The following is a 20,770-nucleotide window of genomic DNA, read 5'->3' as shown; positions in this document are numbered from 1 at the left end:
CTCCTTCACAATTCTACTCCTATCAGGTGGCACTGAAGTGGCCATAGGTATGTCTTGGATCTGGCTCAAAGAAAGTTGAGATGGGCATACCCTTAGATTTCATTTGGATTTAGTGGATTATATAATTGTGGTTTGTAGTCATGCCTGTGCATGGTTAAGTTATTGCTAAATGTTTTGGTGGAGAAATGACATACAGGAATATCCCTACTACCTGTACTAAATCACTGGGCTGAAATCTTCATATAAATATGTCCTATGGTGCTCAGCACCTGAAGTATGTGGGTAGTAAAGGAGAAACAGAGCCAAAAGCTAGGCAATGGAACCTTTCTAGACTCTAATGAAAAACAATTAACTATGTCAGGGGAGTATCTGAATTATCTTTCTATTATCTCTTTATAGAATATTTAAAAAATCAGCCAAGTGCGGTGACTCACACCCATAATTTCAGCACTTTGGGAGGCCGAGCCAGGTCACCTGAAGCCAGGAGTTCGGGACCACCCTGCCAACATGCTGAAACCCTGTCTCTTACTAAAAATAAATAAATGAATAAATAAATAAAGTGAATACGTAAGTATAATAAATAAAAATAAAGGCCAGGCACAGTGGCTCACGTCCGTAATCCCAGCACTTTGGGAGCCCAAGGAGTAGGGATCACGAGGTCAGGAGACTGAGACCATCCTGGCTAACACAGTGAAACTCCGTCTCTACTAAAAATACAAAAAAAAAAAAAAAAAAAAAAATTAGCCAGGCGTGGTGGCAGGCGCCTGTAGTCCCAGCTACTCGGGAGGCTGAGGCAGGAGAATGACATGAACCCAGGAGGTGGAGCTTGCAGTGAGCCAAGATGGCGCCACTGCACTTCAGCCTGGGCGACAGAGTGAGACTCCATCTCAAAAAAAATTTTTTTAATTAAAAAATCAAAATAAAAATAAATCATCATTGTGTTAGGAGGTCATTAAAGATCCTGTAGCCCCCACATTGTAGGAACAAAACATTTAGGGTGTATTCATTAATTTTTAATTGGTAAAAACACTTATTTCCTAGATTTTGTGATGCCTATGGTATTTGTCACTCAGATTTGTAATTTGTTGTGATTTCTTCTTCCATTCTAAATAAGTATTCACTTTGTATCTACTTTAATGTTGACAATTTTGTGATGTTAATTTTGTGTCTCAATTTTACTGGGCTAAGGGATGGTCAGATAGCTGGTAAAATAAATAAATAAATAAAATTAAAAAACACATTATATCTGGGTGTGTCTGTAAGGTGTTTGGGGGAAGAGATTAGCATTCGCATTAGTGGACTGAGTAAAGAAGATTCACCCTCATCAGTATGAACGTTCCTCATCCAATCCATTGAGAACCCAAATAGGACCAAAAGGCAGAGGAAGGGTGAATTTGCTTTCTCTGAACTGGAACATTGATCTTCTCCTGCCTTCAGACATTAGTGCTCCCAGTTCTTACGCCTTCTGACTCTGAATAAATTACATTGCTGGCTTTCCTGGTTCTCAAGCTTATAGACAGCAGATTATGGGATTTCTCTGCCTCCATAATTGCATGAGCCAATTCCCATAATAAATACCTCACCTCCTAGAGAACCCTGATACAGACTTTTGAGATAAGATCTCACTCTGTTACCCAGGCTGGAGTGCAGTGGCGTGATCTCGGCTCACTGCAACCTCTGCCTCTCAGGTTCAAGTGATCCTCCTGCCTCAGCCTCCCGAGTAACTAGGACTACAGGTGCATGCCACCAAGCCTTGCTAATTTTTGTATTTTTAGTAGAGACAGGGTTTCACCATGTTGTCAAGCTGGTTTTGAACTCCTGACCTCAACTGATCCACCCACCTCAGCCTCTCAAAGTGTTGGGAATACAGGCGTGAGCCACCGCACCATGTCGAGAAACCTGATACAGATTTTATATTCTTTTTCTTAAACAAAGTCTCCCAAATTGAATAAACTTTAAACTTTGCAAAAACCTGTATTTCCACCTATATTTCTCATTCTAAAAAAGATTTAAGGTATCTTCCAAACACAATAGTTATGATGGTTTTATTTTCAACTCCTTTATCCTCATAAATGAGAGAAAATCTGAGGTCAAGGAAAAAAGGAAGGAAAAAGTAAGAAAGGAAGGAGTGAAGGGAAGAAGGAGAGAAAGGAATCCTATCTATGGGAGGTATCTCTGTATGAGGGAATGAATTGGGCTTTGAGGTCAGACAGACAAACCTGGAGCTAAAATCTCAGAGTCATCATTTATGAGCTATGTAGCAAGTTACTTTACCTCTTGAAACCTCAGTTCTCTCACCCACGAAATGGGGATAATACCACTGACTTTGCAAGGTTATTACGAGAAATAAATTACAACATACGTAAAGCACCTTGTCAAGTGCCTGACACATATAAGGCATTTAATACAAATTTAAAATATTTTATTCTTGAATGCATAACCCAAGTTGTATCTCCTGAAATAGCCTTACTAATATGCCACCTTTAGGGTGAGTAGGAAAGAAATAATTCCAACATTTTTCCTGCTCTCTTCACAGCAAATCACGAGCAGTACAACATATGTGGGTATTTTCATTTTGTTTTCTGTCAAGACATGGGACTGTCTGTACAAGGTGCAAAAATATGTCATCTTTCATTCTGAACAAAAGCTAACAAAGTGTTGTAGATGAACTGTCTAAAACATGGAATGGGATAGCAAATTTAGGAATCTTTATAAAAAGCTACACTGTCACAGAAAAGGGTTTTGCATTTTATGTTTGTTTTAATGAAAAATAATCATACATTAACTGTATTAGGGCAGTATCCAAATTATCTTTCTACTATCTCTTCACAGAATATTTAAAAACCATCACTGTATGAGGAGGTGATTAAAGACCCTGTGGCCCCCACAATGTAGGAACAAAATATTTTAGGATGCATCTGTTAACTTTTAATTGGTAAAAACACTTATTTCCTAGATTTTTTTGATGCTTGTGATATTTGTCATTCGAATTTGTAATTTGTTGTGATTTCTAATTCAATTTCTTATTCTAATAATGTGCTTATTTCAAAGACAAAGCAACAGTTTTGATATTCATCCATTTACTGACTCCCATGTTTCAAAGGCACCTGAGCACAGTAGGTTAGAACAATTTTAAAGTAAATGAAAGGATTAGAAATAGCTCAGAAGTCAACCCAGGGTCCAGGTGTCTCTTAGGCTTGTCTGACACTTCACTGCTGTGATGCTGTGGACAAGAAGGATGGAATACCTTCAGAAGGGACCATAATAAACGGCAAGTTGCCAGCACTGACTGCATTGAAGAAAATCTGAAGGTAAAAGAGGCTTGATTGAAGAAGAAGAAAAAACAACAGTGGTTAAAGTGCCACAAAATAACCTGAAATTTCTTGGCGCCCCCATTTATCAATGACTGCTATGTATATTTAGCTATTTATCGTTATACTGGAAGGGGTTAGATAACTTACAAACTATGGATTAGAAGTAGTTAAGTGGTCGATTAGGCTTAGAAAAGCTAGTCACAGGTACATAGCTCTTCACTTGAGGTCTTTGCTAGATGTAACTTTTGTTTTTTACCTTGATGGAGAATTACATGCTACTCTAATCACCAAAGGCATTTGATTCTGTCTTCATTGGTCTTAGACTCTAGAGCAACATGCTAAGACTATGGAGTATTTACCACTAACCAAATAAAACGGGAATTCTAACTACACATCTATGCCCTCTGCCTTCTCCTTATTTCTAAAATATCTGAATTGTTCATCTCTCTATTGCCTATTATACTAGAATATCAGAGCTGGAACCTAATAAGTCATTCAATCTTCTCTTTTATGATGCAGAAACCATTGCCACAACATCCCCTAAGGAGGGGTCACACACCCCTGCACTCTGCAGAAGATAATTCATTCCTTTACCTTTCATTTTTAGAAAGTTCATCTTTATTAGTATATCATAACCCCTCCCTGCAATTCTACCCATTGGTCATGGTTATTTCCTCCGGAACCTCCCAAATGCATACCTATCTTTCTTCATGAATTAGCCCTATGATTCTTAAGTCCAATACCTTAATCACTCAGCCATTCTGGTACTACAGCCCTAAGATTCTTACAAAACACATACACAAACACATATACAAAAGCAGTCATATATCTTCCTCACAAAGTCTCAAGATTATTTCAAATACTTCAGTCTCAAGATAGAATTCATTACACCCCTACTCCCCACATTCACTAATTCCACAAACTTGTATTCAGTGCCTTCCATCTGTCAGGCACTTTGCTAGTCACCTGGGATACATCGGGAATCAAATAGCCCCCACAGAAAGATGTGAAATTGCTACTAGGATAAATACAGCAAAGGACAGTTACCAAGTGCCTTCAAAGGATGTAATGAAGCAAGGTGGAAAAGTCAGAAAAGGCTGCTCTAAAGGAGTTAATATTGAATTAAAATCTGAAGGAAGAGTAGATACTAACTGAGGGAGGATAGAAAGATGATTATTGGAACAGATGCCCTAGCCAGGAAGTAGCAGGGAAACTTGCATACATAGGAGAAGGGTGCTATAGCTAGGGTTCAGAGAACAGGGGGTGTGATGGTTAATATTGAGTGTCAACTTGATTGGATTGAAGGATGCAAAGTATTGTTCCTGGATGTGTCTATGAGGGTATTGCCAAAGGGGATTAACAGTTGAGTCAGTGGACAGGGAGAGGCAGACCCACCCTCAATCTGGGTGGGCGCCATCTAATCAGCTGCCAGCACAGCTAGAATAAAGCAGGCAGAAGAAAGTGGCATGAGGAAACTGGCTGAGTCTTCCGGCCTTCATCTTTCTCCCATGCTGGATGCTTCCTGCACTGGAACATCAGACTCCAAGTTCTTCAGCTTTTGGACTCTTGGACTTAACACCAGTGATTTACCAGGGGCTCTCAGGCCTTTGGCTACAGACTGAAGGCTGCACAGTCAGCTTCCCTACTTTTGAGGTTTTGAGACTCAGACTGACTTCCTTGATCCTCAGCTTGCAAACGACCTATTGTGGGATTTCACCTTGTGATCGTGTGACTCATGTGAGTCAATTCTCCTAATAAACTCCCCATCATATATGCAAATATCCTCTGGTTCTGTCCCTTTAGAGAACCCTAACTAACACAGAGGGGCAAGGTCAACATGCAGCAGGGAGAGAATCAGAGCTGGACCATACAAATCCCTCCACATTAGGGAGCTTTGTCTGTATCCAAAAAGCAAATGGAAGCCAATGAAAGATCATAAGCATGGGGCTAGGTGGTAGTGTTCAGAAGACCTCTCTGACTGTAGTGTGGATTACTGGGAGACCAATGAGGAAGGTATTACAGTATTTCAGGCAAGAAGTAATGACGGTCTTTGGGCTAGGGTGGTGAAAGAGGGAAGTAGACCAACCGGTTTGGGAGTTATTTAGGGGTAGAATTGAATGGAGTTGGTGATAGATTAAATATTGACTAAGGGAGCAGAAAGCACCAAAGATGAACCTAGGCCTCTGCCTAAATATCAGGATGGTGATATTTTCTTAGAGAGTGAAGACATATTTGGGAGACAGAAAGACCATGAGGGTGGTTGCTGACAACTAGAAAGCCATTTATCTTTATGCAAGCTATCAATGATAACTCTCAGGCATCTTGTAGATAATGTGAAAAACCATTGGTAGCTTTTTATTTGTTGGTAAATACATAGCTCATTTAAAAAATTTCTCCCTTCAGATAGAGGAAAAGGTTGTCATTACCATAATAAAATAGTTCCACTTTTAATGTCACATTTAATAATCAGAATTATTAAAGTTCAACTTCATGTTGTCACAATTTAACTGTCAATGTTACCTATATATAATTATACAAATTCCTCCACAGGAGTGGCATAGACTCTCTGTCCTCTATCTTAACCCATTTGTTCCCAAAGTTGCAATTTTTTGAATTTTTGCAATCAGACCTTGGCGATGGCCTTGAGCAGTAGGATGTAAATAACTCCCACATGCTTATTGTTCCAATAATGGAACACTAGGTATAAATGAGATAACATTTATTAAGTTCTACAAGGAAAATCTTTTCCTCCTGTTTGTGAAGGACTGAAATTTTTTCTACTCAAGCACAAGCACAGGGGGCAAGGTCAACATGCAGCAGGGAGAGAATCAGAGCTGGACCACACAAACCCCTCCACATTAGGGAGCTTTGTCTGTATCCAAAAAGCAAATGGAAGCCAATGAAAGATCATAAGCATGGGGCTAGGGGGACATGGAGAAGCACTTTTAGTTTCCCCTCAGATATCATTTGAACTGACAATGGATAGCATTTCATGACTTTTCAAAAAGACTTTTTACAATGAATAGCTTTGGTATACACTCAAGATATAACCAACTTACTGACTTTATGGAGCTAAAAACATTTCTTAAATCAAGTTGTAGTGAAACGTCTATCATTTTACCTAGAGAATCAGAGCCTACATCAGCAATCTCAAATCCTTATTTAGCCTTGGAAATCTCAATATAGTTTTCTTTGGAATGGGGAGTTCTTAATTTTTATAGTATCATTCAGAGTAAGTATGAGAGCCAAAATGCAGAAATAAGTTTCTAAAATTCAAATTAAATTCAAATATTTATTTAACAATGCAACTTTGAGGTTAGCATTCATTAAGAAACAAAGCAGCAAAGAAAAAAAAATCCAGTGATCCCGTTCCAACTAGAAACATTTTCTTAAGCCATTGAAAGGAAACTTTAGAACAGCTTCCAAAACAAAATTTGATTCTACTCTGTAATTAAAATGTAGCTACAGTACATGCCCCCGGGCCCAAAGACCACTCTCCTCATTTTAAGCAGATTCACTGTTAAACAGGCAAGACTTGTCAGATCAGCCCTTGAATGGTATTTCTCAATCAGAAAAAAAAATCTCTGTTCAAGAGAGCGAGACATTGGTACAGGTCATCCCAAATTCTTGTAGATTAAATTAGCTGGCCTGTGTTTTCTGACTCCTTGTCGGCTTTCCTCCTGCAGGGACACATAGAAGTGGGGATTCAGACTGGCGAGGCTGCTGAAGGGCAGTGTAAGTTGAGGGACAAGGCAAAAAAGAGCAGGCTCTGCTCTGCCTCAGTCTCTCATCAAAAGGTCTTATTTGTTATTGACAAGTTGACAAGTTGACCCTCAGGCATCACCTATTCTCTGAACCCATCCTGTAGAGTTTTTTTCTCCTATGGCCTTTTTCTACATCTCTGTTTAGGGGTTCACTATACATAACAGAATGAGAGTCAAGCGAACCAAATTCTAATCCCAGCACTGACACAGATGAGCCATGCGAGCTTGGGCAAATCTCTTAGTTTGTGACACTAGTTTCACGTCTGTAAAATAAATTCCTCTACATGATTTCCCCTAGATCTCAACAGCCTCTGCTTACTAAGGATAATAACCCTATTTTCACCATCTCTTACCCTCACCTGCATAAAAACACCTCAGCCCCGTGAACCCTCCAGCCCCACGGCTTCTCTAATACTTACAAAGTCCCCTTCTTCCATTCAATTACATTAATTTATCATCTATGTGCCAGATTTATGCTTAGCACTGGGACTAAACTAGCAAACAAAATAATATCATATTCCCTGCATTGAGCTAAAATAAGATTTTCATTTAAAGCAGAAAATTCTGACTGCTACAGGAGACACAGATTGTAGGATAACCAGAGTGAACATGGAGACACGAATTGGAAAACTATTGCAATAGTTCAAGTAAGAAAGGATGGTTGGCAGGATTAGAAGGGTGAAGATGGAGAATTCAATAACTATTTTAGAAGTCTTACTAAAGGATTAGGAAGGGGACGTAAGGGGGAGAAAGGGAAAAAGAGAGGTGCCAAGGTGACTCCCAGGTTTCTGGTTTGAGCTTTTGTGTTGATTGATGGAAAAACCTGGGGAGGAGCATGTTCGGAGCTTGTGGAGTTCTCTTTGGACACATTCAGTCTGCAACATTCACAAGACATTCAGATGGAGATATCAAGTAGATGATTGGATGCAAGGCTGAAGTGCTCTGGATATAAACATTTGGGAGTTTTCAGCAAATAGGTGTTTGAAACCATGGGAATAGAGGAACTCACCCAAGGAGAGAGAATAGGCTGTCCCACATGAGCTGACAAACTGTCTTCTCATTGTTTGGTGCTAGCACCCATATGTAGCCCAGGGGTGCTGGCCCCTAAGAGCAGTACTCCCCAGGGGTTCATGAGGTATTTGGTTCTTGGCAGGCATCTCCAGGCTAAAGCTAGACTACAGTCAGCCCAGAAGTGGAGCAAATTCTCCCTTCCACACTCAGTGTCCTGCTTGATCACCTGAGCCACAGATCAGGCTGCTGAGTCTCTAGTACTTAGGGGAACATTGCCTGCAAGTCTCACTCATTCCTTATAAACTAGACACCAACATCTGAGCCAGGTGCTGGATGTTGCCCTCAGACCAAAATAAAATAACTGAAACCAAACACCCTTATGCGTGCATTCAGCACACCTACTCAAACTCATCTGAGACTCCATTTAGGCTCAGGCTGCCCAACGTTCACCACCACCACTGTTACTACCACACCATTTGAATAATTCTGAGAGAAAGGTTAACAAATTTTCCCAACCTTCAGCATCTTCATCTCATTAATGCTGTTAATCTTCTACATATGTGGGGATTTGGCTTTGTGAAACACTTGCTGCAAGAGAATCTAGGGAAGCAAAGGATGAAATATTTGTTCTCAATTTGATAAATAACCTACCAACCTATTGATGGCTGTATCACAGGAATAACACTACCACCACCAGAAAAAGCTACCAAACAAATCAACCCTCGTGTCAAATCTTCTTGTCTGTATGACACCAAGTGCGAGAAGAGCACTAGGAGAAGTTTTAAACAATAAAGCATATGTGAACAAGGTGAGTGTAACAATGATCATAATTTGGACCACAGAAAAGGGGTATGGGGAACTTCTAGGCCTAGTAAAAACAACAAAGGAGGTCTGTGTCACAGTCAATCCAGTGTGTACCCTCTGCCTGTTGTGTGGGTCACCTTTACACCAGTATCTGCCAGGCTCCAGTATGCCTCAGGGAACAAAGAACAAGATAACATCCAGTGTCATGTGTGCATGTGTGCACGAATATTGACATGAAATCACATGATTTACTACATAGAATGTAGTAAGAGCTGTGTCTGAAGCAAACAAAATATCTTGGAAAAGGAAGACTTGATTCTTCCCAGCAGCACTGGAGAAAGCTTTTCACTGAGCCCATTTAATCCAAGTATTGAAGGATGTACAGGAGACCTCCAGGAGGGCAAGTCGTAAGTAAAGGAGAGAATTCTAGGCTAGAGGGGGGAGTTCATTTAAATGTGCAAAAGTAAAGAAGCAGATGGTGTTCTGTTATAATATTCCCCAAGTATGTGGAAGTCAACATGGTTGGTACCTAGCAGCGCTAAGTGAGGTGGGAGAAGATTTTAAGTGGCATGCAGACACTACATTCAATAACGCTGAATCATTTGGGATTGAAAAACATTATCTACCTTTTAACTCCTTTCCATCCTCACCCAGGAAACTTTCTCAGTTGGCTCCTAGGATGCTCTAATCTTTCTCTTAAAAGCTAATCTTCCGTATTAACAAATGAGCAGGTTTCAGGCTTGGAGGTTTTACAGGCAATAGTATCTACCTAGAATTTAATATTATTTTGCTTTTATTAATTATTTTTACTTACGGCTAATGACAATGGTTTCCATTTACAGTCATGATATGAACTTTTTTTCTAAATAAACTCTAATAATGTGATTTAAGTATAAATACAGAAAAATATTGAGGAATTAATCATACAGATGTGGTAAACAGTAAAAATTATGACAGTGGTATGTGAATATAGGAAATTTTAGAAATACTCTCAAGGAGAAAAGTTAGCAGGCTGATATTTTGCTATTACTAGATTGTTCAGGGATCAAGCGTGGTAAAATGGATAAAATTTAAAGCCATGAGATAGAAATTCACATCTTCCTCTGGTACTTTCTAGCTGCATGGGCAAGGGCTCTTAAGGGCTCTAAGTCTCAATCCCTTCACTTTTATATCAAGGATCAGTTATACAAGAATGTAAGGATTAGAAGCAACAAATATGCAGGTCATAAGATTGTAGACATTATTAACCTCCTTTATAACTTCCCAACAAGCTTTCAAGGTTAGTTATGACGAACTCTGACCTAATTTCTCTAATTCTGTGAGACATTAGGTCTGCAGAGCTGTAGTTGGCTTTAAAAAGAAATCAAATATATTATTTCTCTTAATTATTCAATTCACTTATATAAGAATTTAAGAACTCAGCATAATACTCACTCCTAGCTGTTCCTAGGTTGTCCCAAATGGTTGTAAACTGGGGAAGGGACTACCCACCCTGTCCAAGTCAGAGGTTTTATGTTAAATTCTAATGGTCTTCTGAATGCATTTTGTAATACTTCTTCAATAAACTAAAAACAAAGAACCATAGAACTACACAAGCAATATAGCCACATCTCTGAAAATTTACAATACTGAGAGAAAAAAAAATCACTCAATTCACATTCCACAGTTGTGGTCCCATCCTTTCAGCCACCTCTCTTCCTCCCATAATAAATGAGGCCTAAAGAAGCCTGTGAACATTAAAAGATTGGCAAACAAAAACTTACACAACCCTACCACTTGGTTCTCTAGCTTTCTACTTCAAAAGCAAGTGCAGGCTGAAACTTGGAAACCAAGAGGTTTGTCTTTTAATGGTGACACCTTGCCTAAGTAAGATAAACTGGACCAGCCTAGCTCCCTTAGTGAACAGAGTCTGTTTGAATTTCTGGCCTTTGTAAAATTATTAAAGCAGGGCATACAAGCAGTTTCCTTTCAAACAGTAGCAATGATTTTTATTTTCCAAATTATGCATTGCCTTTTTGGGAAACTTGTCATGAGAGGATTTTCTGTCTGCTAAACCTATCTTGCATTTCCTGGAAGTGTTTTATTAAGTGGGTCATCTCATATCACAAAGAAGAAAAAAATACAGGACACTGGTGATATCTCCTGCACAATTTTGCAGTTCTAGTTACAAGCACAATGCACAAGCAATTTATGACTGCTGGGTCTTTGGTATGGCTATACATTTGTCCTTCACATTTGTATACCACCGCCACACTTCTTCCTAAATGAATCACTAGATTTAAATGGATCAGATATTGCTACTTCTTCTAACAATTTGGTAAAATTCATAAAAATCATTTTTAGAAATGTCTTTTTTGGAGATCAAAGAAATGGAATGATATAAATCTCACACCATAAAAATGACTGCATGATTTTAAATGAGATGTGATCAGACATTTTAACAGTTTTTAAAATGCTTATATTCCCAAGTGATAGTGTCTCCTGCTGGAAATCATAGCTTTTGATTGGCTAAAAAGACTGAAAATGGCAGTGCTCTACCTCCTACCTTTTACACACACAAAAATGACCAACTGCTTCTGAATGATCTTTATAGCTTGTTAATGATCTGTTTAAGGTTATTATAGTTTATAAAATGTTTTTTGTTTTGCAAATTCTGGCTATGTAAACATAACCATAAATACAAGAAGACAAGTGTACTTCTAGGGTCTGATACTTTCTTTGTTGAGATATTAATAGTGTCAAATTTTGTATCTGAGGCATTGGAAAATGATCAAAGAATTCAAAATTTAACTTTGATAGAGTAGCTCTTTAGAAGAAAGAAAGCATGTGGCTTCATTACAGAACTCCGCTTAATCTCAGTATCTGAATGTTCCAAGTTTAAATAAATTCTCACAAGCCTGCTTGCTTTCTGATTGCCAAGTATGAACAGCCACAAGCAGGATCTGACCCGTACCTATAAACATGTAAACCAGCACAAATGAAATCACTAAGCGACGTAAAAGCAACAAGGAACAAGCACCCGTTAATTTTAAAGATAATATAAACAAAATGATACCTGTTCTTCGGCTCTTTGGTTTCTCAGCGTCGATAAATATCTCCTAATTGCATGGAGAGGATATTTTTTGAAATAAGAGAATCTAGATGGAGGCAACAGACTATCCATAGTGAGGAAAGCAAGAGGGTCCTTGTCTGCACCTCCTTGTCAGCAACCATATGAAATTAGAAACTTAGCAATTCCTCAGATGCCTAAAGATTTGTCTGTAGCTCGACCACTTCCCTCCTACAAACAAAGCAAATGTTCTCCTTGCTGTTTCCTCTTTTGGGTAGAGTTCCTGGTGAAACCAGACAGCCAAGTATGAACACTGTCTAGAAGCGTCCAGAAATGCAATGCCCAAAGGGCAATAGGAATTCAGGGGCTGGTCCACAGAATGCAAATTGCTTAGTGGTAGTGATGCGACTGTCCTATTTCTAGCAACAGTGTTCTGTTGCGAGCTATGTTAATATTAGCTAGCTGGTGACTTTCCATACCCACAGACTCTCGTGAGGCTTAATTTTAATTCTTCTGACACTTTTTCTAGTTCTTAAACAGGGCATGAGATGTGGTTTTCCCAGTTTCCTTCTAGATTTCTTATCATCATGCGCACACACAGACACACAGCTCAGTTGCGGTCTGAGCTCGAAAGTGTTGATTCATTCAGTCTTGAGAAGACTGTTTTAGGGGACTTCTAAAAAAATTTAACAAATTACCTCACTCTTCATTGTTATCAAGGAGCTCATTGTCAGCACTGAAAACGTTTGGCTTGCACTGTGATGCATTATGCAACATGCCCAGTAACCAGATACTTTACATTAATTGAACAATAGCTGCAAACAGATTCTGTTCTGAGTTAAAAGCCTTCTCTCCTTGAATCCTTATCTCAAATCCACAGGCTGAATTCAGAAACATTAACTTTCCCTAGGCTTTTAAAAACTATGAATGTAAGTGAGAGAAAATGTTTTATGTTTACTTTCTAACTCTTATTAAAAAAAAGATTCATGCTTAAAAAAAAAAGAACAAAAGAAAAAGAAAAAAGAAAAATAATGCCAAGAGGTCTGTGGTCTTAGGGGACATGAAATCATAAAATTTGAAAGTTCAATATTTTCTTAATACTTTATAGAGATCACAGGGTTTTTCTAAACTAGGGCCCCAAATAGACTTTACTATTTTATTATCCTTTTAAACTTTACAGTAGCTGGTTCCTTTGATGGAAACATTTGGTCACTTCTGTGAGGGGCTGTCATGTAGAAAACAGACTGGACATCAACAAAAATTATGTGACCCAGAGTTTTCTTTAAAGGTGAAAGAAAGCCCTGGTTTTTCCCTCTTCCTAGAGAGCACTGCAAGTTGCGGGGAAGAGGAGGTAGGCAGAGCTGGGGAAATTACATTGCAGCCTTAGTTGTCCCCCTGGACAGCCTCCCTGACACTCCTGGATGGGTCACCTGCCTTCAGGGAACACACTTGATGGCCTAAAGCTGGTTGTGCTGCAAGCAGCCCAGGCCATCTGTCAGGTTGGCATTGGGCCCACTAGCAAGGTGATCTTCCAGACTCACCAGGACCAGCTTGGCAATTCCAAGAAGTCATTTACATATTGCTACTGGAGCTGGCTCCTAGGAGGAGGCCCTGCCCTTCTGTCACCTCTCCAGGTGCACCATGCTACATGCCTACAGAGGCTCTGCACGTCCTTCTCTGTATGCTGGAGACAGCTGACTCTAATGAGGGCAAGAGAGTAGCAGTGTGCTTGTGAAACACCTGAATGCTAAGGGCACAGTGCTGCATGCTCCCTGCCAGTTCATGACCCAGAAAAACAAGAAGTGTAGAAAGCCAGATACCCTGGGCCAACTTGAAGCCCTGGAAAGAGAGGCAGCCCTAGGGATTGTGGGGGCAGGGAAATGTGTTGTTCATACGAACCCTCGAGATCCACTAACTGCCCTTTTGCTTCTCTTTTTAAAAATATCTAAACCTTCAGAGATGCCTCTTTATTGTGGGCAGAAGCCAGCAGCCTGCTAAACACCCACAGCATGACTGGTTATCCAATCTTTTCCCAACAGACGAACACAAAGCAGACTTCATTTCCACAGTTGTTTCAGGATCACTTTTTCTGGGGCTGAGGTGAGTGATGAAAAGAAATGGGGAGGGAGAAATGCAGCATCCCCAAACAAAAACTGTTCTATTAGATTAAGCACAAAAAAGAAAAATGTGTGAAACAAATTCAATTAAAATTCCTTTAGGAATTTAACTGATAACGAATATAAATCATATCTAATACTAATTGGGCCCTTTGGCCAGGTGATGTGCTAAAGTCTTTACACGTATTATCACATGTAATCCTACAGTAACATATGGGAAAACTAAAGCTCAGAGAAGGTAACAATTTGCTGAGGTGGCACAGCTGCAAAAACAGAGGCGAAGGGGATTCTAACCAGATAAACCTGACTCCAGTATCTGTATCCAACCTGTATACTGCAGAACCACTTAACCCACTCCCAGAAATGAATTCTCAAGGACCTATTAACTTGAAGAAGGAAAGACATGGTGTTACCTTGTTAAAGAGAAATACAGGCCAGGCATGGTGGCTCACGCTGGTAATCCCAGCATTTTGGGAGGCCAAGGCGGGCAGATCACTTGAGGTCAGGAGTTTGAGACCAGCCTGGCCAACATGGTGAAACCTCTTCTCTACTAAAAATACAAAAACTTAGCTGAGTGTGGTGGTGCGTGCCTGTAATCCCAGCTACTTGGGAGACTAAGGCAAGAGAATCACTTGAACCTGGGAGGCGGAGGTTGCAGTGAGCCCAGATCGTGCCACTGCACTCCATCCTGGGCAACAGAGCAAGACTCTGTCTCCAAAAAAAAAAAAAGAGAGAGAGAAATACAAATACAGATGGCTAGGAATTTGCAGACTACGATTGGAGAGCAAGTACGTCTTCTCAAACAATCATACAACCTCCTGTCCTGAATTCTCTATAAATAATGTTCATATCATTACCTACCTCTTAAAGATTCCTTTATGAAATGATTCTGGTGATGCTAAAAAGAAGCTGTATTTGTAGATACAGATATTCTGCTTCCCAATTTTTGAAAACTACTACAATCTCAGTTTCTGTTTGACATAGGTTTCAATGGTCCATCTATATTAATAAAATATGAATGTGGGAATTTATGCACCCTGTTTCTCAGGTGGTAGGCATAGTCTCCTTAAGTTTACAGTATGGACATCTCTGCCATCACAGCTTGGAGAAGTGCCTTTTTTTTTTTTTTAAGGCGTGCCATTTTTTATTGCCCCTGTGGCTCAGGTGCCTTGATGAAAGACAGCTGACCAGAGTCCTGGTGGCTACAATCTATATCTGCTAGGACTGAAGGGCCCAGTGTCTCTTCCGCAAGTATATGAGGTATATTTTGCCCTCTGCAAAGTAGCACAATAAAGAGTGGAAGCAGGCCAGGCACGGTGGCTCACGCCTGTAATCCCAGCACTTTGGGAGGCCAAGGCAGGCAGATCATGAGGTCAGGAGTTCAAGACCAGCCTGGCCAAGATGGTGAAACCCTGTCTCTACTAAAAATAGTAAAATTAGCTGGGCGTGGTGGTGTGTGCCTGTAATCCCAGCTACTCAGGAGGCTGAGGTAGGAGAATCACTTGAACCTGGGAGGCAGAGGTTGCAGCGAGCCAAGATCACTCCACTGCACTCCAGCCTAGGTGACAGAGCAAGACTCCGTCTCAAAAAGAAAAAGAAAAAAAAAAAGAGTGGAAGCGGTTATCTGTTATTTTGCAGAACTCACTCCCACCCCTCGTCCTCGATAGAAAAATAACTAACAGAAACCATGAATCCAGGAAAGTCATAGGTTAAGGCTGTAATCCCACAATGAAAGGATATTTGTGTGTTCTCTGTGCTTTCTAATAATAATCTGCTTTTTTGCAAATGGCTTAAAGTATGGGGAATCCCAGATTCTTCACTTGAAAAGCAACATAATGAGGCAAAGCCAACACCAGGAAAAATAGTGGTAAGGGAGTGAGCAGAAAGATATTTTACAGTTTATTCTTTTACAAATGTTAAAGAAGATAGGATGAAAATGTAGGTTTGTGAAGTCATCTAGCACTGTGCATTGCACACAGTAGGTGTTTAGTTAACATATACCAATGCATATTCATTGAAAGAGAATGACAAAGAAAAAAGAATTGGATCCAAGGGTTAAATACAGGTTGAGAAACACGAAACAAGAATTGAGAAACAGTGTCTCCAGGATACCTTTGAATTGATGAGATTTTCAAATTGCATCAGGACAAAAATGAAAACCCCACTAATCTCCTCCTTCCAATCAGTGCTAAGAGTTCCCATCAGGAAAATGACTCCATTCTCTGGGAATTAATCCAGCCCGGATACAGAGTGAAGGGCCGGCAGTTAGGATGATGGAGAAGCTGCTAGCTCAGAAAACAGAAATCATTTATTACTATGAATTCCACTGAGAAATCACTCTCATCCCACTAGATCTGTAGATACTGGTCCAGTCTTACACTCCCCCAAGGACAGCATCAAATACAATCAAGAGAGGAATGGGAGGCATTTAATATTGCTCATCAGGGCAAGTTTATGCAGCACCAGATTCCACCTTATTGCATGATTAAAGCACTTCTGCTACTTCACAGGACAACATTTTCTTAGTGCCCTCACCACATAGGGAATAATTATCCTACATCTGCAGATGGTGCATTTTTACTTTCCCAAAATTCACTTTCAAAAATCCCTCTATATTCCCATTACAACCATCATTCAGCAACTTTGATGTTTCTAATTGCTCTATAAACTGTGCAACTTTTATGCCTTTTGCTCTTTGGTTTCAAGTATTAATTTCTCAAATTTAACAATATTTCCACACTCATGAGACACTTGTCCTCCACTGAAGAAAAAAAGACATTTTCTGCATAGTTTAGGCCAAACTTGAACGTGCATTTGAATCATCTGGAGGGCTTGTTAAAAGCACAGGTGGCTGGGCCCCACCCTCAGAGTTTCTAATTCTGTAGGTCTTGCGGGAGGAGCAGAGATTTTGCTTTTTTAACAACTTCTCCAGTGATGCCGATGCTGCTGGGAACCTCACTTTGAGAGCCACTGGTTTGGGAGCTATCAGGTAGGGACATGGCTGTAGAGGGATTTCCCAGGTGGAGTTTGAAAGATAGATGCCCTGTTTGCTAAAGCACTTTGAGAGCTTCCAGCAGGCCCACAATTTAAAATACACTTCCCCAGTAGGGGTGGTTTTCCTCAGGCCAATGCCCATCTCTTTTTTTGCAGCCACTTTCCCATAAGGAAATTCCTGCATATCAGTCTTCACATGGGCCTCCCATCAGGTGTATATCTTGACTTGATATCTGACTGCTCCCACATTCTCTCTCACTCATTTTCTCTTGTCAAGGTACAGCGGTGCTATTAGTAGCCTTAGTTCAGGGAAATCAACTCTTGCTTTAGGCCCAGGACCAAAAAATAGAGCCAGCTCGACCCAATGCCCCCTCTTCTCCCTCTTCTGCCACTAGCTTCTCGTCCTTTTCAAGTTGGGATGGAGGGATCCTAAACCTGAAACAGGGAACCCCCTTACCACCAAGAATCTCCCAAATCACATCCTTTCTCAAACCCATCGCCAAGTACAACCTGCTCATCTTTGTCTCCAACATGCCCATGGTTTGGGATGAATCCTCTAACTCTATCTTCTTTCATCCAGTCTTGAGAATTCCCACTCAGGATGGAATTGCACATTATTCCTTTAACAGAAACATTCAAATCTCCCAGCAAACTTACTGTTTTTGATGGATTTGGGGCAGGTCTTTGAAGCTGTGTTGCCTTCTTCTCCCCAGTGGTCATGATTTGCTCCTCTGGGAGGCCTAGCACCAACTCAGAAGAAGAGGAAAGAGGCTTTTCTTTTTAAGGAAAATGGGGTAATTTCAAATTGGTGGGCATGCTACTGATAATTCTATATGAAAACTAAAAATATGGTTTTACTATAATGCTTCTCAATCTTTCATGTGCATATGAATTACCTGGAAGGTCTGGGATGGAGCCCCAGATTCTGCATTTCTAACAAGTTCTTGGATGATGTTGATGTTCTGTTTCCGTGTACCTTACTTTAATTAGCAAGAGTCCAGTACCTGTTTTGGAATGCAAAATCAACACTATCTCAGAGGCTTAGTTTAAACTCCAATTTTAATTGCATGAGTTTCTTCCATTAATACTCATCACAGTTTGCTATTTTTAAATTCATTTGTTTACTCTTTTTTTTTTTGGTCTCCTCTACTGGAACATAAGCTCCATGAGGGCAGGAATCTTGTTCATCTCAGTCACCATTTTGTCCCCAACACTTAGCACAGATGGTAACAATGTGGAAGCCAGGGAACAGAAGAACAAGTGGTAACTCACTTAACAAATGAGCTGAAGGTTAAGGCAACAGCAAGGAACACAGAGAAGAAACCCAATTTGCACTACAGAATTCCCCAAAGGCTCCAGAATTGGCAGACCAAGTAATTCTGGAAATGGGGGCAGAAACAAGGTGGTTGGTTGGCAATTGTTAAGAAGCATTTTGACCAGACCCCTTCTTACTCCATTAAGGAGAGGATAGAAATTTCTTTGCGGAAGATTGGCGTTTATTTTCACTCCTGTTCTCTTGGCTCTTTGAGTTTGTACCTTTAAAAAATAGCAATCCTTCTCCCTGTATGCAGCTGCCTTCTTTTTCATTCTTTAGGCCTCAGCTTAAATCATACCTGCTTGGAGGGGGTTTCCATACTTTTCTATCTAGAATAGGTTCCCCCTGATTTTTTTTTCTCACTAGGTAAGTTCTTTCTGTGTGTAAGTTCTTCACCGAACACAGGGAAGTCATGGGGTGATATTATAAAAAGAAATTATTTTCTACTCCTACTATCCCTTTATATATGACCTGTGTGTGTGTGTGTGTGTGTGTGTGTGTGTGTGTGTGTGCACACCTTCCTCTGTATATGAGTAAATTTTGGAGCAGGCTGCATGACTTTTTTAGTTACTCAAAGGAACTAGAAAATCCTACAATAATTTCATCCTAAGCAAGTCTCAATTTGATATAGCCTAGTCTAAGAAAATATTTTCAACGTGATTGACCTTCTCGCTTCACTTTAGCTGAAACCTACTGAGCACTGACTACTTTCAGCAGAAGAGAGAGGAGTGGTCTCACTCTCGCATTTCTCCTCCTCTCCTAGCTTGCTCACTGAGATTTCTGAATCTGCCAGGGCAAAGGCAGGGGTTGGAAGGAGAGACACTGTGAATAGAAAGCTCTCACTTGGCTGGTGCTGTTGTAAGTTGGCCTCATTCTCTCTGGGCCTGACAGTTGTTTAGAGGGTTCTCTTTCCCTGGCAGGCTCTTCATTCATTGCAGCATTAGGCACCTGGCTCAAAGTTATCCTGTCAGCCACAGGGCTGCTACCACCCTTAATGCATGTCCAATTTAGCAGTGTTTGGTTCCTGGGTTTAACCGACTTGCTAAGAAAGATTTCCCTGACCCTGATGTTATAAAATATTTATCTTTCTTTTATTTTTTTAGGCAGAATCTCCCTCTGTCACCCAGGCTGGAGTGCAGTGGTGCAATCTAAGCTCACTGCAACCTCTACCTCCTGGGTTCAAGCGATTCTCTCGCCTTAGCCTCCTGAGTAGCTGGGATTACTGTAGGTGTACACCACCACAACCTGGCTAATTTTTATATTTTTAGTAGAGACAGGGTTTCACCATGTTGGTCAGGCTGGTCTCGAACTCCCGACCTCAGGTGATCCATTCCCCCACCCCATACCTTGGCCTCCCAAAGTGCTGGGATTACAGGCGTGAGCCACCACGCCCAGCCTTTCTCCATGTTTTCTAATATGCTTTGTCTTTTACATTTAGATATTTAACAACATTTAAAATATATTTTTGTATATGAAATGAAGTAGAGATCTATTCTACTTTCTTTTTTTTTTTTTTTTTTTTTTTTTGAGACAGAGTCTTGCTCTGTCACTCAGGCTGGAGTGCAGTGGCTTGATCTTGGCTCACTGCAAGCCCCACCTCCCGGGTTCATGCCATTCTCCTGCCTCAGCCTCCCAAGTAGCTGGGACTATAGGCGCCTGCCACCACGCCTGGCTAATTTTTTTTTGTTTTGTTTTGTATTTTTAGTAGAGACGGGATTTCACTGTGTTAGCCAGGATGGTCTTGATCTCCTGACCTCGTGATCCTCCCGCCTTGGCCTCCCAAAGTGCTGGGATTAGAGGTGTGAGCCACCACGCCAGCCCTATTCTACTTTCTTACAAATGGATAGGTGATGTTCCTAGCCCCATATATTCATTCTCCACAGAATTATAATTCCACATTTATCATCTATTCATTTCTAGTATATACTGTGTATTAGTTTGCCAGGCCTGACATAACAAAGTGCTGCAGACTGAGTGGCTTAAACAATAGAAATTTTTTGTCTCATAAATCTGGAGGCTAGCAGCCTGAGATCAAGGTGTTGGCAGGATTGGTTTCTTCTGAGGCCTCTCTCTTTGGCTTCTAGGTGACCATCTTCACCTTGTATATTCACATGGTCTTCCTATCTCCAAATAAAAACCCTATCTCCAAATAACATCACATTCTGAGGTACAGCAGTTTATGACCTCAACACATAAATTTAGGGAGGGAAACAATTCAGTCCATAACAACTTGAATCTATTTTCAGATGCTCTACATGTCTATTCCTGTGTTATCATCACAGGTACAAACTTATAGATTACTTAGAAGACAATCTACTATTTAGAAATTAACTTGTCTTAATAGTTAATGTGTTACATCGTTTGTAAAACTTTCCCCAATCTCTTCAACTCTCCTGCTAGAA

The 20,770-nt window shown here is 40.3% G+C and overlaps 1 protein-coding gene across 2 annotated transcripts in view; it reads right to left on the bottom strand.

The window, feature by feature from the left end:
* The window catches only part of ATP2C1 (ATPase secretory pathway Ca2+ transporting 1), a 163,820-nt gene extending 151,537 nt beyond the window's left edge, over positions 1–12,283 (bottom strand). For both annotated transcript variants that reach the window (XM_034957365.4, XM_034957366.4), the window contains exon 1: positions 11,949–12,283. In XM_034957365.4, coding sequence (XP_034813256.2) covers positions 11,949–12,056 — 108 coding nt within the window. In that variant the 5' untranslated portion in view covers positions 12,057–12,283. The remainder of the gene's footprint in view (positions 1–11,948) is intronic.
* Positions 12,284–20,770: the final 8,487 nt, after the last annotated feature.

The sequence above is a fragment of the Pan paniscus genome, chromosome 2, assembly GCF_029289425.2.
Source record: "Pan paniscus chromosome 2, NHGRI_mPanPan1-v2.0_pri, whole genome shotgun sequence".
NCBI lineage: Eukaryota > Metazoa > Chordata > Mammalia > Primates > Hominidae > Pan > Pan paniscus.
The sequence above is the reverse complement of the archived record's forward strand: the minus strand, read 5'-3'. Positions and strand labels throughout refer to the sequence as shown.